At 40.6% G+C, this 19,095-nt stretch overlaps 2 protein-coding genes across 2 annotated transcripts; both read left to right on the top strand.

Annotated features, from left to right (window-relative positions):
* Positions 1-1,387: 1,387 nt before the first annotated feature.
* Positions 1,388-5,850, top strand: LOC124304517 (uncharacterized). The gene is made up of 3 exons (XM_046762868.1): positions 1,388-2,011; positions 2,093-2,167; positions 4,741-5,850. Exons 1-3 carry the CDS (start codon positions 1,585-1,587, stop codon positions 5,001-5,003), a joined length of 765 nt encoding a protein of 254 aa, XP_046618824.1. The 5' UTR covers positions 1,388-1,584; the 3' UTR covers positions 5,004-5,850.
* An 8,385-nt stretch (positions 5,851-14,235) lies between these two features.
* LOC124303969 (DEAD-box ATP-dependent RNA helicase 52A) lies at positions 14,236-16,489 on the top strand. The gene is made up of 3 exons (XM_046761865.1): positions 14,236-14,667; positions 15,036-15,138; positions 15,597-16,489. Exons 1-3 carry the CDS (start codon positions 14,344-14,346, stop codon positions 15,986-15,988), a joined length of 819 nt encoding a protein of 272 aa, XP_046617821.1. The 5' UTR covers positions 14,236-14,343; the 3' UTR covers positions 15,989-16,489.
* The last annotated feature ends 2,606 nt before the right edge of the window (positions 16,490-19,095 follow it).

Below are 19,095 nucleotides of genomic sequence, written 5' to 3'. Positions count from 1 at the left end.
GTGTACAATTTTTTCCGTTGAATGGTTCAGAATTAAAGATCAGCTTACGTTGTAACCGCTCTAGTTAACGGGAATAGTTCCCACCACGCAACGTGATTGATCCATTTGTAAATGAACCGATGTGAATTTGTTAAGCAATATTCGAAGAAGGGAAGGAAAGAGAAGAAAACGGTAAGTGGAAATAGGGTAGGGTTAGCACGATCAAACTTACAGAAAGCCAGACAATTTTAAAAGTGTACCAAATCTCTTTATGACGAAATGGCTCTAAACTTGGCAGAAAAACTTGTTCTAGTGACACGGATTATGAAGTCCGGTGAAAAATGAGTTCCAATCGAGTGAACGGCTGTTTGCTCTTTAACGATCTTAAAAACTCTTCAGCTTTCGCTTGAGAGTGGGTATATACATATGGCTACAATGCTAACGGACAAGATGAAAAGTTTCGTGGAGAATTGTTGTTCCGAACCACTGTCGCTTCACCAAACGTTGCATATTGACGGCGGACATGAGCCGTACGTACGAGGATAATTTTCTACAGTCTGTAGTTGATTTCGATTCTCGAGATTTCGGGGGGAAAGGGTGACTGGGTGAGGAAGCAAGTCGGCGAGTAAATGAGACCCCTCTAAAAGTGGAGCAGAAGAGAAAGGTCTCTCCGGAGATGATCTACATTTGGTTCTTCTGTCTTCATCTACGCTTTTCTCTCTCGATCGGCTCCTCTCACTCCTGCGATTTTCTGAATTGAAAATGTAATGACCGTTTCCTTCATTTTTGTATTGACCACTGAAACGTGTACGTGAATGCCACACTAATTAGTATAATTATCTGACGTAAAGTTATAGGAAGCGAAAAAGGGTGAAACTTCAACGCTGCCCAAATCGAACAATTTGCCGCATCCTGCAAGTAACAAGGTGTATGGATCAGCTGGAATGAGAAATTTCTCCACCTGGTGAGTATACAGCGTAAGCTTTGAGATAATGCTATTGCCGCCACAATTAAGCTTGGCGCGGAGGGTGTAACTTGACGACGTCGCGATATTCTCGGGTAATTATGGAAGAAAAACGGACTAAGAGAATGTACGTAACGTCGCGAGTGGCACATTCACCGTGGTTATGCTCCACTAAAACAGATTGTCTCGCAAAGTCCGGTAAATTGCGAAAGTATAACGTGATTGTCCAGTGGTTGGATGGTATGGGAAAGGTTGACTAGGTAACATAGCAAGGCATTGGCCTCCTCTCGACAATGGTGAACTGTAACGCTCTGAAACCTTTAAAATAAGAATTGAACGAAACTGCGGTGAAAAACGTCAGGTACTCGGTACATTGGAGCTTGGATTGTCTGTTTTTTGCGGTGCAATCCCCTCGGATGATGTATATAAACAGAATCCAGCTCATTTGCCCATCATTCAGGCCTCTACTGTAGGTTCTAAAACATCGAAGGTATCGAAACCTCGGATAGTGAGTGATCCCAGGGTCCCGTTCGCGAAACACGGGAAACCCAAAGGTTTAGTAAGTGTAGCGTTTTGCGGAGCGCTGGTAGCTCTGGGTTAGCAGTGATTTGTGAGCTCACTGAACGAAAAATAAAAAAAAAATGGCAAGTTACCGAGAATTTATCGCCCCGATGCTTGTCCTCGTCTTCATCGGGTCTACGACGGCCGATGAACTTTGGGTGGAGCGTTCGGGTGGAGTGTTAGGAGGTTTCACCAACTTGTGCGCAAAGGAGGATCCGAAAAACGTATCCGTGTCGTGCCACGGGGTTCGAATTGTGCGAAAAGTGGTTCAACAGTTCCTCGAAAAGTCAGCGGCGGTTCCAAATCTTGAGCTATCCGAGGGTGTTCAATTGATTGAGACCTCAGCTCCAATGTTATCTCGGAGGGCGAGAAACATGAAGAACTCTGGAGTAGTTGAGGAGATCGTCAACTTTTTGGAAGGACGTGAGCTGAGGGTGAAACTGCCAAGTCTTCTTCCGGACAATCTGGAAACGGCTCTGAAGGAGTCGCTACCAAACGCTAATCAAGGTATTGATCTTCGCAGGCTTCTGATTTATATAAGCTCTGAAAAAATCGATCAGGGAATTATAATGTCTCAATTGATTTCAGGTCGGAAAAAAGGCGATGGCTTTGGCGGCGGTAAAGGAGGTGGCGGAGGCGTCATGATGATGGCACTGATGATGGGTAAGACGTTCCCATAAATCATACTTTGTAATTAACAGAAATTGTTAGGTGACATACCAAAGTTTTCAAATATATTCTTTAGTAATTATTCATTTTATTTATTATTTATTATTATTCAATTAATATTCCTTAGTAATTATCTCGTTTTGAGAATAATAGATTCAAATAGAGTTCTGTGAAAGCATTGCGTAAAATTATAGCTACATCCGAAGAAGTTCAGATTAGAATGCTGATTATTTATTATTAAACAACGAAAATAACACACGATAAATCAAATAGGTAGTTACAACAACCCAAATATCAGGACGAAAAAAGAATTCAAATCGTCTTACAGTGATGTACAATAAGTAATCAAGGAATAGAGTATCGTTGAAGTAAATGGTACTGATTTTCAAGTTGTACTCACAAGTTAGCTTTTAGTATCAGTTTCAATAGTATTCTTGGTCAATAAGACTTTTTTGAAATATATATCAACATATATGAACTCCTGTAGTATGGAACATTGTTCGATTTAATCTCACTTCTTCAATGTAAAAGTGATAGCTAATTGCTAGACCAACTTTGCAAAACGGATCGGCAAGTTTAAAGTAACTTGCCAGAAACATTGACTGGAGATTCTTTGTGACTACCAAGACTTGTGTTATAACACTGACTTATCTGACCAATCTGACTAATCTACGTGTATGCTTAATGGGACCTCTGTAAATATACGTAGGTTTATTTTCCAAGATATCTCATCTTTCCTCTTTCCTTGTTTAATGCATTGTAAGCGCTAGTTGCCCCCCTCCCCGCCCTTCTTATGTAATTCTTACGTAAAACTTTTTTTCTCAAAATAACGCTACAAACGCAAAATAACGTGAATAACTAACTGCTTGAGTTTTGGAGACGAAGTAAAATATTATTTAAAGAAAGATTGCGGTGATGATGCTATGATCGAGATTTAAACAATTCCATTCGTTCCCGGTACATTTGAGATTAAAAAACTTTAATGTAAGACATGTATTTCAAAACATATCTTTCTCCCTCTGAAAATCTTTTACGTAATTTATGGACTGCCCCTTAATTGTGGTGCAAATGAGTGGCGAAAGGCTCTGGATATTATTCAACTTTTTAGAAGATACAATGACATGAGTCTTTATAAAGTTGAAAACTGAGAAGAGTCTTAATCGAGAATGACTATCACGGTTGTTTTCATTATTTTGGTATGCCAGTATCACCCTGTTGGTACCACGTTATTCTTGCTCGATTATACTTAGCGACCCGAAACTTGGGGCTTTTCTTACCGGGTGCCTTGCGACACCTGAAAATTAAATAGATTTGCAATGATATTTCGTCTTCTCAAAATTGTTTTTAGGAAGAGGTAAATAGCGGTAAGAATGTAATTACTATGCGAGTTATACATATATTGGTTATTGGTGAGATAAGAAAAGTATTGCACTTTTGACTTTTAATTTTTGGATAAATTTGTGACGACGAAACTTTGTGCATACTTACCGAAGGTTGATATATTTAAAAAATGACAGGTCGGCAGATTTTTATATTAGCAGAACAAGGTGAACAACCAAAGAAAGAATGGTAGGGGCTATAAACCGAACTGTTTTTTGGAATTAAGGAACGGTTGCCCCACGAGATTAGCTAAGCCTGCAATTAGTCCAGGGCTGGGTAAAATGCTATCACAAATGCATTTAAAATAGCATATGAGAAATGCTCTGAAAAATTCTATTTAAATTGACAAATCTAAAATAGGGTATTTAAAATTAGTTACAAAATGTAAAATGTTTTATTATATACCGTAAATAGTTAAACTTTTTCTAATAATTGAGATACGCCGTGCATAGGCTTATGGTTTTGGTTTGTACGAGAATAATATTTTTGATACGTATCTTCACTTGTTGATATTGTATTCTGTTGGTGTGCCCTCTACTGGGCACATTATAATTCCACCGTATAAAAATAATCGTGCAAATGGTTAAACGATGATAGACAAGTATCGTAATGTGGGTAGTCTTAGTTGTTCAAAAAATATTGCTAACATTGAAATCACAAGTGGATTATTTGTAGAATTTCATTCAAAACGATCTCATTTCACTGAAATGTGAGACTACAGATAAAGATATTTCGTATTTACGCATACAATATATGCAAGATCACTGCTTTATTCGAGCGAAAGAATAATGCATTACTAAATAGACCTTTTTAAGCAAAAAATTAAGTCAAAACCTGATAATTCTGACACTACTTATTCCCATCTGAGCGAATACCGAAATAAATTATTGGTTACGGAATTTTTTCAAACGTTCAAAACTCATTTGAATAGAGGCATCTGACAAAACAGTTAAATGCGTACATTTTTCCTTCAATTTTTCTATTTAGAGTAGAAAACAGAAAATGCAAAATACCATTTGCATTTTGATTGCGTATTTAAAATTAAGCCACTTCGAATATTACCCAGACCTGGAAACTACAATATATGTATATCTATGTATACATATATTTCGAGTCGTATTCAAGTGTATAATAATTCTACTTGGGTCAACGCGTGCCGGTTGTTACGAGTAATTTCTTTTTAACAGGAAAGATGATGGGTGCCTTGGGGCTAGGAGCTTTGGGTCTATTGGCGATGAAGGCGTTAATGGTTTCCGGTCTTGCCTTGATGTTGTCCCTGATCGTGGCAGCGAAGAAGCTGGCCGGAGGTCATGACGACGGTGGCGGTCACCACGTGATCTACGCTCAGGAGAGCCATGGTCATGGCCACAGACGATCGCTGGACGATACCGATTTTGGCGATCTACCATACCGGGGATACTCGATCGATTACGCGGTTAAAAACTCCTAGTAGTAGCCAACCCCAATCCTTGACAGAGACCTAACGATACCTACACGGACGCAGGACGCTTTCTCGCCCGAATAGCCGACTGACTCATCCTTTGACAGAAATAATTGCAGAGTGAGCGAGGACTGAGCAGTAAGCACGGATCTCTCGGCTCAATGCAAATAACGGAGGAAACACTCGGACCAGAGACCCTGGTGAAAACAAAGTATGTGAAAGTTTTCTACTTACATATAGTGAACGAAAAACAAGAAAAGTGTAAAAAAGCTATTGTGACAAATACGCGTATGAGACTACCGACAGGTTCCTCCTGTTCCGGTGACAAACGGACGGACGTCGACGAAGCGACGAACTGTCGTGATCAACGAGACACGGGTTACGACTTTGATACACGTGACAGTGAAGGAAGGCTCGTAGAAAGTGACTTTTGGAATATACTATCATGGTCAGCTGGTCCCCAGTTGCTTCAGGCTACAATCGTAACCCCTTCAAAATTTTGACGTATCGAAAAATGACGTGACATACTTCATCGCCGCGACAATTACCACGAACGGAATGCTATCTCTGCTTGAAGAGAAGACGATAATGATTATTAAATGAAAATCTACCCTCAATGATGATACCCACGGTACCAAAGACACTCCGCCTCCCATTTTCCCAACTTTCGACATGCTCAGAACGGTGATACCCTTACCAACTACGCAGACGTATATAATATATACCTAAATATTTATTAACCAACAGACTAATAGTTGTAAGCGTATGTATCTTTATACTGCAGAGATTTTCTGCCTGGATATTTATTTTTTGTATGCTGATGTAATAGACACATCATTCGATATAAATGAATAAAAAAATTTCAAAAATAAGATAAGCCGACTTTTTCTTTGTCTTTCCTTTTACCTTCCAAGATTACCAAGAGTAGATATTACACGAGGAATCATGTAATCGAGTTCGCAAATACGCAGCCACTCAAGTTCAGAGTAGGTTGAGCTGACTCGCGAAAAACTCATCACAATTTACTGAATATTAATTCATCGGGGATCTCCAATCAATTAACGAGAAATTGTCGGAATCGTTACGAATTGAATCGAGGCTACTTGGTCAGCGTAGCTTGTGTTTGTTGATACCGCCTGAGGGAGCCCGATATTATATACAACCTGCAGCGTACGGCGTTAACTGAGTAAAACATTAACGAACGAAGAAAAAAAAAAAAAAAAAAAAGAAACACGTTGAAAATAAAAATACGAGTAAAAAAAGTGGAAAAGAAAGAAAAGAAGAAGAAAGAAAATAGCGAGAGAAGAAAGTATGTCGCTTGTAAGACTCTTAACATCGCGTACCGTGGCTTTGGGGAGGAAAAGAGAGAAGCCTGTGCCTCTCCTCTCGCACATGTACGTACCTCTTTCCATTCCGACTGTGTACCTGTTTACGTAGAGCCTATCTCTTTTAGAGGCGGGTCGATAGGATCTTGTATTACCGGGTTCAGTGGGCGCTAAGAGAGCGGCATCGAGAAGAGGTAGAGAGAGAGAGAGAGAGAGAGCGGAAGGGGTGGGGGGGAGTACAGGGAGGGGGCAGATCGGATCACCGGTGAAACGACCGACTGACCCACATACCACGGCATTCCTTTTTTCCGATTGGAATATCATAAAACGAGATGCGCCGCTCTCAAACGGATGCAGACGGTTTTGCGTTGCTCTACGCGAATGCAGCATTCTTGCACAAGCCTTTGGCGTCATGTTCCAGCTCGGGGTTGTTGGGTCCACCCCTTTGCAGACGAAGATAATCCTTAATTTGCACAAATATCAATTCTCGACTCGAATTTAGCGATGTGTCGACCTTGCTGTTGAAATTTCTTTACGCTTAGAAAGCGCAGATATGATGGTGATTTGCTATAAATTCTTATTGAAAACTCGTTATGACGTGGTTTGAAAAAGTCCTGGATCATGTGAGACAAAATTTCTATATTTACCCGCATTTTTACAGCACATTCGTAATTGTGAATGCAATGTGATTTCTTCGATATTTGTCTCAATTTTGAGCAATAGAATAATTAATCAGCTTATCCATACGAAAAAAAATGCTTACAATTTCGTAAAAGATATTTTTCCGTTTAATTAGAATTGAAGTTTGGTCTTAAATACCTTCCGAATCGTGTAAGTATACGTTATTTTTCTGAATTTTAAGATTTTATAACAGGCAAGAATCATCCTGGCATGCTTTCTGAAAAATAGTTTTTTTTTTTAACCATACTTTACTCATTATCTTGCAAATACATGTAGACTTAGGTTAAGGTACTCAGGATTTGAGTTCACGAAGAAAACCTGATTGACCAGCAAATAAACCTGAACATAAAATATTAGTATAGGAATATAATGCGTGTTGCGACAGTAAAACTATGGCCTTCGCGTTTGAATTATAGTTTGGAGAAACAAAAAGTGGTTAAAATGATCGAAGACTTGTTGGTCTTGGGACAAAGTGAACGGGTCACAATGGACGCTTCTAATGATTCGAGTTTTGTAATTCGAAGTTAATGCACTTTCCTACCTACCAGACATACCTACTGTCTATTACCTTGTTCCCCTAAGTATCATCACGCCTTTTTTGAAACTGGTTGGCCAACTTTCGCTCTACAATATATACATGAATGCGTAACGCATAGTAGTGGTTATTCCGTACAGACAAAATGAATTTCAGTTTCTGTTGAATTCTCTGCGTCGAATTCACCGCGAGTTTCGAACGTTGAATGCTTCACTACCGAGAACGTATTACAGAGAAAGTTTATTGCCAATAACCGTATGATATTTGAATGGACGTAGATTCTACATCAGTAAAACTATTTATACATGCGGTCGTGACCGTGGCTGACTGTCGTCTAACGTCAGCCAGTGAAAACTGTCAATTGGAATCGCATGCAAATCCTCTAAACAAATCTACCAACGAGCTCCGGTTGAAAGCTCGGACAGAAACACGTGCGTGTGTCCTAATAAAGCCTCCTTCCGAGTTGACACTGGCATCGTGAGAGTGCAAACAATACCTGTTTGTTGAAAAAATTTCGACTTCGTAGATACGTGAGAAGAGTGTGTGAATGAAAGTCAAACAGAAATCATCAATGTACTGCGAAATAACAAATTGCAGGAGCCGTATCTTCGCGTAGCGTATTTGATTAATGCGATTAGACAGAATGCTTAATGAAAAAAAAAAAAAAAAAAAAAAACAAGATCGGCATACTAGCTGATCACATATTTTAATCGAGTTGCAGACGAGCATATGCAAGGCAACCGATTTGTCGAGAGTCGTCTGCGGGCATTTCTCTTTGTTGATTGCTCAAAATCGGTACATGATCGGTATCGCCGCCCAGCATGGGCAGGTCCGCACCCACCGATCCGAAAGAAGCGACGGGGCCCGTTACATTCCAAACTCGTTACAGTCCGAGAAAGAAATTTGAATTTTAAATCGCATATTATGTTGATTTTGAACCCCGTATGTATGTCAGTGCGCCGGGCCCCCCGCTACGAGATTTAGGCATCGGTGACTTCGATGCTGATATTTCCATCATCCTTCACCCTTTCAGGTTCCGCCTTTTGACCGTTATTACAAGAATTTTAATCGTCATATGTATTATACCGCAAGTGTGTTGGTACGCTGAAGTGTCACAATTGACGTTGTTTCCTACTGTCGATCTTGTTCCTTAAGAGAATCTGCCAGATAAAGAACCTGCAAGCAAATTATTGAAGAACAATCCGCAATCAGTTATGACTCATTTTACCGCAGCCATGGACGACAAATTATATGTTGGCACCATCATTTTTGACTTACTCATGCTATATGAGGGCTGCTGTGAAACTGATTCGGTTCCTTAGGTCTCGAAAATTTCTAATGTTTCACAATCTTAAGTTCACAGCTACACAGAAAATAACGAATTCTAAAAGATTTCCAAAAGATATTTATTCAGTCAAGTAAAAGTCACAGTATTTTCATGTACTCTACAGAAAGAATATTTGTATTGCAGTAGCTCATGCGGGCGTTTTTTTGCATTTAGCCAGTGATATGTACTTTAATCCAATTGGCCTTTTTTACACCAGTTGAAGAAGTTGATCGCATTGAGTAGTTTCATGAGTAAGATGCTATAAAAAATGAAATCTTTTCTGTATTTTTGTCGTGAATATTAATTTTCCTTATCCTTCGTTGAAGTTTGGACGAGAGGGTTTCATAGATTCAAATGTAAACTCAACTAATATTTTATATTTGAGGGATATCGTGAACTGCGAATTTTTGACAATTTAATTTGACATAAGTTGAACGAAGGAAGGTCCAGTGGATAGAACCATGCATCTGAATGTTACTATTTAGGCCCAAAAAAATACTCCCAAAAGTTTCAGTTACACTTCCTATAAGTCACAGTTCGTATTGGCTGATTGTTTGAGGTTTCGTTGGCTAAAGAAGAGTAAGAACGACGTTTACCAATTAAGTTTTGTTCGAAACATTGGTTGAAAGCAGCTGACCCTATCTGAAATACCCCCTTGTATACTCTTCTCACGAGAGTGCTGACCTCACTAGCACACCCGGTGGCGGCCCATGGAATCAAAGCATAATATGCATAGCTGGATCTGCCAATTTACCACTCAAATAACGTGGAAATTAGAACTTGATAGATGAGATTATAAAATGCTTTGTTCAATCAAATATGCGTTGCGTATCATCCGCTGACAGTATCCTGGATCCTGTTATAGAGTCTACTGCAATTCATTGTTCGTTATCAGAGTCCAGGTACACTGAGAGAAATTTTTAGTTCCGGTTACCGCTCAGTCCTCAACTATTTTAATTTTTTACCACAATCGAAAAATATAGTTCGAGGTACGAAATGAAAATTAGTTTTGTAGCTGTTACCAGAAAGACTAGTATCCGTTACTATTCTTTCTCATTACGATCACTGTTACTATATTTTCTTGTAACTGTTGCGAAAGTTTGATGCTTGTGCAACAATAAATTGATGTTAACGCCTTATTTGATTAAAAAAGTAGAGTAAACCTCACAAACTGATTTTGCGTTGCAATTACCAAAAAAGGATCGACAATAGCGCAAAATGGTTACGTGTACCTCGTGTTTCGTAATTCCAACAATATTGAAACAGTTTTTTTTAACGATACCTGTTTTACTAAATTTTTCTAGTTACTATAACAAATGAAATTTTTCTCAGTGTATCAATGTTACACCTCGCAGAGTGATTATACTCGAAATTTAGCGGTATTTGATGCCGAATTATCTACACCAATAGCTTTACTCAAGCCGCGATGTAATTCTAGCAGTATTATGTTTTTTTACGTATAGAAACATCATGATGGTACCTACTTATGATTTTCAAATTGCCAGTAGCTACGATAATTTTATGATTACATTATGCTCATCATTATCATCTCACGAAGACAGACTTATTTACACTTTCTTGTTTCTGTTCATACTACCGTCGCGTCACTGATGATATCTAAGTACAACGACACATGTGATGCTAGTTAATTAAGATAAACGTTGTTGCTTCAGGCACTGACGGAAAATTCTAGCGTGATTGTGATTTTACGACACCGACGTACATGTTTTTACCAATATAGCTGACTAACTATTTATGTATGTATTTTGAAACATCGATTTTCATCGATGTCTTGCAAACTGTTTGTCATGGACATATTTTTTTCTTCACCCAAGCATGAATGATATGATCTTTAAGATTTATGCACCTCCGGATATAAGCTTTAGCAAGCAGTAGCTTTTAAACTGTTATTCTGTTGGAGAATTTAAAGGTTGATCGTTATTCCTTGTTTAATAACTAATTGCGGATTTTTTAAAGCTCTAAGCGAATGCTCTGAAAGAAAAGTTCAATGAGACATTTTTTTTCTCTGGTATATAATTTGTATTATGTGGATGGGGAATTGTATTTTTCAATAATACTTTATCAAGCTCTTCATTTCGGACAGCCTGTTACTCATCAAAAATATAAAAAACATGATATTATGCAGAATATCGAATAAATATCAATTTCAAATAAACAAATTAATCAATTCACAGGAATCTTGTTGATAATTAGTACAACTGTTGGCGAACGTGACCGTTGGTAATCCTTTTCAGCCAATGGTAACTTCTGTTTGGATGCATATGTTTATATGCTTCCAGATAGAAACATATCACGACGCATTTTTGAACACTTCTTAATATCCACAGTATTGCGAAATTCTTCACAGGATAAATATTAACTTTGAAATAAATTTTTCGAATTTAAACTTCGCGAAAATAGCTCCCATGAGCCATTCTTTTCATTTGTTATTTCTTATGCGCATGGGATATGACACACAAGCAAACACACTTTCAATTATTATATCGTACCAATGGAAGTGAAAGCTAATTAAGCATGCATCATCGAGTGCATATATTTTAGTAAAAAAGGACTCATTATAAACATTTTTTCACTTTAGACAAAGGCAGAAAATTAAAATCTAGGTAATTTCCGCACGTGCATTGTTATAAACTCTGAAAATTGTATAAAACATTTGTCTTCGCCAAATTGGCTATTAAGTTGCATAAGTCGCAGCTCTACGACATTGTGGTACAACTCGGAATACAGCACCTGGAGCCAGGTGCGAATAATTGGCTCGCGTGAATGATTCTTCATATTGATTTACAAGCTATCCGACAGAGCGTAGGTGCCAAAAGTAAAACAGATAAAGGATCTGCGCATATCCTATCTCTGGCACAGCTATTATTGCATATAATTGGTATTCCCACCGTAATAAGTATTTCAGTTCAGACATTTAGTTGACTATCAGATAATTGGAAGAATAAAATCATCGTTCTGATAGATTCATGTCAACTCGTGAGCGAATTACGAAATTTATTCAGTCGTTGATTCGATCATGTGCTTAATGAAAGTTTAATCGTCTACAGGGGATAGCGTCGAATAAGTTTATTACCGATCACCTCCATCTTCCTTACGCACATATTAATAGCTAGAACCAAATTCTGGAAATGTCAAGATCTGCCTCTTAAGATCGGTTGGCCAGTGCAAAATGAGTTTACTTTTACTCAATCCGAGGCGTGCGACGTTTTTTGGTGAACTCAGAGGGGTGCGGCAAGGCATAAAATAAAACCTGAAATGATGAAAATGATGATAAAAAATGAGGAAGTGAAACCTGTCGTAAACAATGACTGATATCCGTGCTGCAGCCAAGCTGATCGTAAGAGGGATTGCAGGGACTCAAATTGAGCTCACGTGCAGTGTAGACCGACTGGCGAAAGAACGGCGAGGGCAAGGCCTCGTACAGCCGGTACTCAACCGAAAGAAACGAAATGAAAATGATACAGTGAATCGAGTGGGGCACTTCGAATAGAAAGTGGTCACGGGCAATGAAGGTCGTATCCGGGATGTACGAGCTTGATACTAGTTTTCTTTCATTCATGCCAAACGTGCAGCAGCGTAGATTGGACCTTGATGATGGAAATGACGGATGCTTGAGACGGGGGGGGGGGGAAGAAGAAATCGTCAATAATCCCGCTGCGTGGAATTTTGCATTTGGATCCGACGCTGGATTCTCTGTTCGCATATCACTCCCATGACTTAACTTCGGAACAAATTCTTGGAAATATTGTGCGTGAGACAGCGACGCGTGTGATGAGCAACTTTTTCACCTTCTGTTGGTACACTCTGCCCTACTGACATAGAATGTCACCGTATCCTAAAAATCGGTGCGCGCATCATGGTACACTTTACCTTTGGTATGCTTCGACGATCTGATCGATAATCATCGGCATTTCGCTAGAATCTAAAACGGTGCGATGGTTTTAGATTTCAGATCGGTTAAGGTGGAAAATTATGGACCTCGTGGACCCTTAGGAATAAAAGAATCGTATTTTATTAAGGTTCTGTCTCCTGTTCTACAATAACTTTATTCAATATCTTATTGCTACTCTTCGCGACTTGTCTCTTGCGAAAAACCCCTTAACTTGGGTGTAAATTCGTACCCTCAACTTTTTTGTTATGGGAATTTAGCACTAGCATCATCTATAAGTAGGAGGTACGAATTTACACCAAAGCTGCAGGTTTTTTGCGTGGGGGATCGCGTGTTCGAGGAAGTTATTTAGTCTGATAATTGTGAGAAGCCCGGATCTAAATAACGTGAAACATATATAATTTGAACGGGTTTCGGTACAGCATAGATGCAATAATGATAAACAACTTTCGTAATCAGAGATACGGCATCTTGACTTGGTTAGGGACCTGACGATTGAGAAGAGTGAGCTCGACATTCTACAATAGTTTAAAATCGTCATGGATATCGAAAACGAAATATTGAGGAAAATAAATATTCGCAGCTACTCACTTATTGTGCGTTAAACTTTCGGACAATTCTCTGCTGTCAAAGAATATTGGACTACGTAGCCCTCCACTGGTCTCACCTTTGCAACACCAAGAATGAAGCAAAGTAATTCAGAATCTTGTCAGAATTTGTACATCATAATACCGGAATAGCACTTTTCGATTAAACTACATTCAATTCATTCGGAATCCTAAAGTGATAGAAAGTTTCTGTCAACACAGTGTTCTCGGTGTTGCGATGCACACTGTTTGCTAGATAGGAAGATTTGAAAGGCGCTAAGCCGTTTCGTGGAGAAAAAGCGGACGTCTCCTTTGACGAGAATGTGATAAGATAGTAGACTGGAAAAGCAGCGTACTTGGAAATGAATAGTTCCCGGGCACCGGAAGAAGAAATGCGATACTCAGGTAGGACAATTCTAGCATAAATCAGCGCACGTAGGCAAAACACGCCTCGATAGTCATACTCTGGGTGGGCCTGTCCTGCCTGTCCTGCCTGCTAAGTGTTACGATTCCTCCATCGGTGTATCTAAGGTTCAACTTCGAGCAGTCCAATATCCCCGACAATTAATTCACGTTGAGCCTCGTAAATATGAAGTGTAGTTTTCTAACAGGTTTAGATCGACACTATACTCGACACGGTAAACTCACAAACGATGGCGGGGCCCGTCGGGGCATTACGTGAGCGGCACGCCTTGTGCCCCCTTCCGCAAGACCCTGCTTCGATTGGCGGCCTCGCCTCCCTCGTGTGGCGTGGTTGGCTCGTGCCTCTGGATCTGCACGGTAACGCGGATGACACACGAGGTAAATAGAAAAAAAGGTGGGAGCGTCACTTCAGGTGGGGACCCGCCAAATATAAGCTAAAGAGCCTGACCAATGGACCACACTAAAATTCACTTCCTACCGTGACAGGTTCGATAGAAAAACAACGCGAAAAGAAGAGACGCACACTGCGGTCGTGACTGTACTGTTGTTTCGATAACGAAAATGAAATTACTCGCCGTTTTGCTCGTCGCAGCGGTTGCCTCCGCCCAGACCCTCGACGACTGCCTGCAGCAGGACAGCATATCATGCGTGCAGAAAAGCCTCTATCGTCGGGCAAAGGAGTTCTTCGGCCAGGATAAGTTCGAAATTGTGCGCGGTGTGAGCCTTGTCAAGTCCCAGGATTCCCGCGGCGCGAAAACCGGCGAGGATGTTGTCTACGATCAGGAGATCGAAGTCACGAAGAGCACCGTCGCCGAGCGTCAAAATTCCCTGGAGAATTTCGTAACTGATAAAATCAGCGGCTTCGTTAGTGGTCGCAGCCTTCAGGTGAGAGTCCCGCTACTTATCGTTAGCTATTATCAGCCAAGCCAGGATAGATAAGCAATACGCATTTTCTGTAACACAATGCAATTATTCAGTAAGATTTTGGCAATTGCATTGGCCGACGATGAGAGACGCCTGGATCTTGATGTATTGAGTGAATTTCACTGTTGCATAAACGATTTCATAGTTGTAATGACGTTATCAAAAAAGTAAAAAAATATTTTCTCTCGCTTCAGTGCGTGGTCAAGTTAATTGAGTCGACGATTCAACCGTTGCTCATAGTATACTCGCAAAAGTGAAAGGAAGAAGGTGAATAAGAATCTAACAAAAACGAACTTGTTGTAATTCCCTGCGATGCTTAATTATTGCAGATAAACTTCTCGCCGATGATCGAGGAGGTCAGTAACTCCGCACGCGCCTTGACCGATTCGGTACCCGAGGAAGTGAGACAAGCCGTCGACGAGGTCGTTGAAGGTGAGGCGGTACAAAATTCTCATGTTATTTATCACCGCTGTTAAAAAGTTGGTCCCGTTAGTCTAACGTGGCAAGGACGCATTCCATTCCACAAGCGACTCGGTTACTCCAGAGATATTGTCAGCTTTGCGTATTAGCGACTAAAAACGAACTCCGAGAAAGTCATTGTTGAGGCATACTACGTGACCTGCCGCAACGCCGAAGTAGAAACCAAAGGTCGTTGACACGAGCGAGACAATCACGAGTCGTTTTCATTGTGCATAAGAAAAGCTAGGTGTCACGCCGTTTTGGGCTCTCTGTCTACACAGTCGGCACTGTCAATTTATAAGACAATCAACGGAAACCGAAAGTTTGCTCGTTGAAAATAAAATTGGACGAATGAAATTTCGACGGGATTGATGAGTAACATTGTTATTCTGCTTACACTCTTTCCTAATCACTGCACTTACCTGTTTCAGGACGTGGAAAGAAGAAGATTCTCAAGTCGATTCTGCCGCTTCTGTTGGCCGCAAAATTGAAGATCGGTGCCCTAGCCACTCTCGCCTACTTCGGAATCGCTCTTTTGGCCAAGAAGGCCATCATTGCGTCTCTCATTTCGATCGCCATATCCGCCTTCATCGGGTTCAAGGCCCTCATGTCGCAGGGTCATGACCACCACTCGTCTGCAACAGCCTACAACTCTGGTGGCTGGTCGTCTGGCGGTGGTGGCGGATGGTCTTCCGGTGGCGGTGGCGGCGGCGGCTGGTCTTCTGGTGGATCTCCAGGTGGATGGTCATCCTCGGGCGGTTCCGGCGGCTGGGAAGATCGTCAGGCAGCTCAGAGCCAGGCGTACTCCGGATATCAGCATTAAAGTTCTTAATCGCATACCATGACTATAGGGATTGGTTTTACGCAAAGAGAATAATCGACGGCTAAGAAGCCAAAATCCCAACGGACTGAATGGTCTGAGAAAAGTATTCGCTTCTCTAGCGAATTTCCAAACCGCGAAGCCCGCAGAGATGAATAACAATATTTATTATAATTTATATAATTTATGTATATATTATATATATATATTTCTGTCCAAATCGTTATGCTTTATGTATAAAAATGGTTCAATCAATTATCTCACACTAGTCGCCATAATGTTTTCAAATAGTTTTATATGATGTATGAGTCAGATCTTTCGTCTATGATGTTCGATGAACCTCATTCATACAACTGTATAACCACGCATCCCACGAAACCAAATACAGAGTTTTTATATACGTTAAAAACGAAGGAAGCAAGAAAGATGACGTAATAATGCAACCTAAAACAGTAAAAAATTACGAAAAGCAGAATCGAAGAAATAAAGAAATCACTTTGAGAAGGACGTGTCTCGCTTCCCCCCTAACAAGAACAAGCGGCGATTGAGTTGAGGCTGCAGGCAGCATACAAATCTTCATCGAATCCGAACCTGATAAGCATGATATTCATATGCAAAAACCGTACTCGTGTATTGAAACCGTTATAGGGTGTTCGAATCGAGTTGCCAGTACAACGGAAAGCTTACAAACGATGTGAATTATTCGAATTTGAATTTCAACTACTGGAAGTTGAGCATCACTCACGCCTTACTGCGACCAATTCCTGTTTTCTAATAGATGATACGGGGTCACCGCGTCGCAGTAGTAAAAAGATATTACAAAAATATTCATAATCTTCGTTCGAAGTGTGTCAGCAAGTGTGCCTCGAATACGGCATACTCCCATGGCGAAAAATTTCATTACTTGATACTTTCAATCGAATTTCACATCGAGTAGCTGCACTTTCCATATATAATACATGCATCCAAGTTCGAAATCGCGGTGTTAAAATGCGGGTCATCGTGACTCTCGTTTTTCTTTTTTCTTCTTTCCTTTGCTTCAACAAACAGCGTATACTTCTCAGGAGAAATTGAGGCTGTACCACACATGTTACTCTCTTCCTCCGTCAATTAACACCTAGCAAAGAAATCGCTACCGTTCAAACCTTGCGTGAAAATCACATTCGTTAGTAGAAATTGAAAAATAGAGACGTTGATCGTTGAAAATCTTCAATTTCTCAATCGGCGCTTGCGATACAAGCATTTGTTTCCACACAATGGAAATAGCTATTTCCGAATGCCAAAAACAAGATCACAGCCAATAAATTACCCAAGAGCAAAATATTCTCTTCGATATCTCTGTTCAAAATAATCACTATCGTCGAAGTTTATACAGGCGACTAATATTTTGAGTCCTGTTTAACCGGTACAGTTTTACTCGCAATACACGTCCGGTGCCCACGCAGGAATCCCTGTGTGGCAAATACTGCTGCGCCATATGTGTGCTACCGAGAACGGTGCTTTGCTTGGCGAAAGATGCTCAGAGTTCATGGTAGTAGAGAGACGGATGTGGCTGATTTATTTTTCGCGCAGAGTCGAGACTAGAATTTACACAGACCGCAAGTGGTTTGTTGAAAGATCGTAAAATTTCCGCATGTACCTCTAATCGTAAACAGACTCCGACAATGAGCCTCGAATAAGCGAATCCGAGTATGAAATTCCAAAGAACCGAACCCGTTTTCGAGAACCACGTAGAACTGGGTCAAAAGCGCGGCTGTTGGAAGTATGTACGAGAGATTCCGAGAAGGGCCGCTGGAGAAATTTGTCCCAGAAAAGCTTAGTTGCGTTGTTAAACGCACAAAGACAAACATTTCGTTTCTTATTTCAATACCACGACTCGACAATTACACATGATATGAGTTGGAAACTGGGTAGAGAAGTTGACGAGGAGGATCCTGATGGCGTACCAGAAGCGATAATGAACTTCCATACGGATACAATAAACGGGACGAATGTGTCAACAGAAACTTTCTATTTAGTCACGTTTTCAAGAAAGTTAGATTTAAATTAATTGAAAATAAGCATCTCAGCCGTTTTTCGGACAGCATGGTAAAATGTTTGTGACAAGCCGGTTTTGCAACCGGATTCGAATTCAAAAGTAGACGCTGTCGGAGATAGTGAGGTTCACCACTCGTGATTGGCGAGCGTCTGAAAACTAGAGCTCAGAGAAATCACCGTGGCGAGATGTCCACGGTTACTCAAATTTTCGTTTTCAAACACTCCAGACGATTCCCCACCATGCGATCACATATTTCTGGGCTGGGCTGCCCTTGACTGGATTCACTTTTGTCGACCAAACGTAGTCATCTGTTGGCTGGGGGAGACAGTTTTGTCTCACTTAAATCGAATTCTCGCAAAAACGTGACGCGTAAGAAAGTTTCTACCGACCGATTTGTATTCAGTGGTGAACACGGTACATGAAAAAATTCGGCCGTTCCGTGATGCTGAAGAATAACAAATTTTTCTTTTTGGTTAGTGTACTTTAGCCCCGGAGGCGGTGAGTTCAGCTTGACAATGTCAGGTATAGGTATACGAGGTTCGACGCTCTGGGCGTGATATGGTCGGTTCAACACTTGTCATCCATGATACGATCGGTAAGAGCTTGGATAGACCTGGAATAAAAGTATCGCGCGAGTCGTAATTTACTCGTCATATGTACCAAGCGAATGTGGGCATTGTAGCAAGAATCAAGAATGGTAAAAAAGTTGCAGCGTGCAAAGGATCGAGTAGTAAGAATACCGTCAGTTACGGGTAACCGTTACGTTCTCCTTGGCGGGGTGAAGCAGCCGGGTAACAAGAGCAACATGAAATAATAGTCAAAGAGGACAACACGGTGAAAAAACGCTAAATTACTTCGAAAGGAAAATCACACTTTCGTTTGCGGTGCACAGCCTGGCGCATGGCGTGGCGAAGTGCTAGTCGCGAACGAGTCGACGGTGACTGGACAATGCGATCGTAAAAAGGCTATACGACCAGCGGCTCCTCTTATCAACCGTTCTAGGTGTCTAAAATCTGATACAAGTAGTGGGACCACATCAAAAAGGGTGTGGGAACGGACAACTCGTTTCTAG

The sequence above is a fragment of the Neodiprion virginianus genome, chromosome 1, assembly GCF_021901495.1.
Source record: "Neodiprion virginianus isolate iyNeoVirg1 chromosome 1, iyNeoVirg1.1, whole genome shotgun sequence".
Lineage (NCBI taxonomy): Eukaryota > Metazoa > Arthropoda > Insecta > Hymenoptera > Diprionidae > Neodiprion > Neodiprion virginianus.
This window is presented reverse-complemented; position numbering and strand designations above follow the sequence as displayed.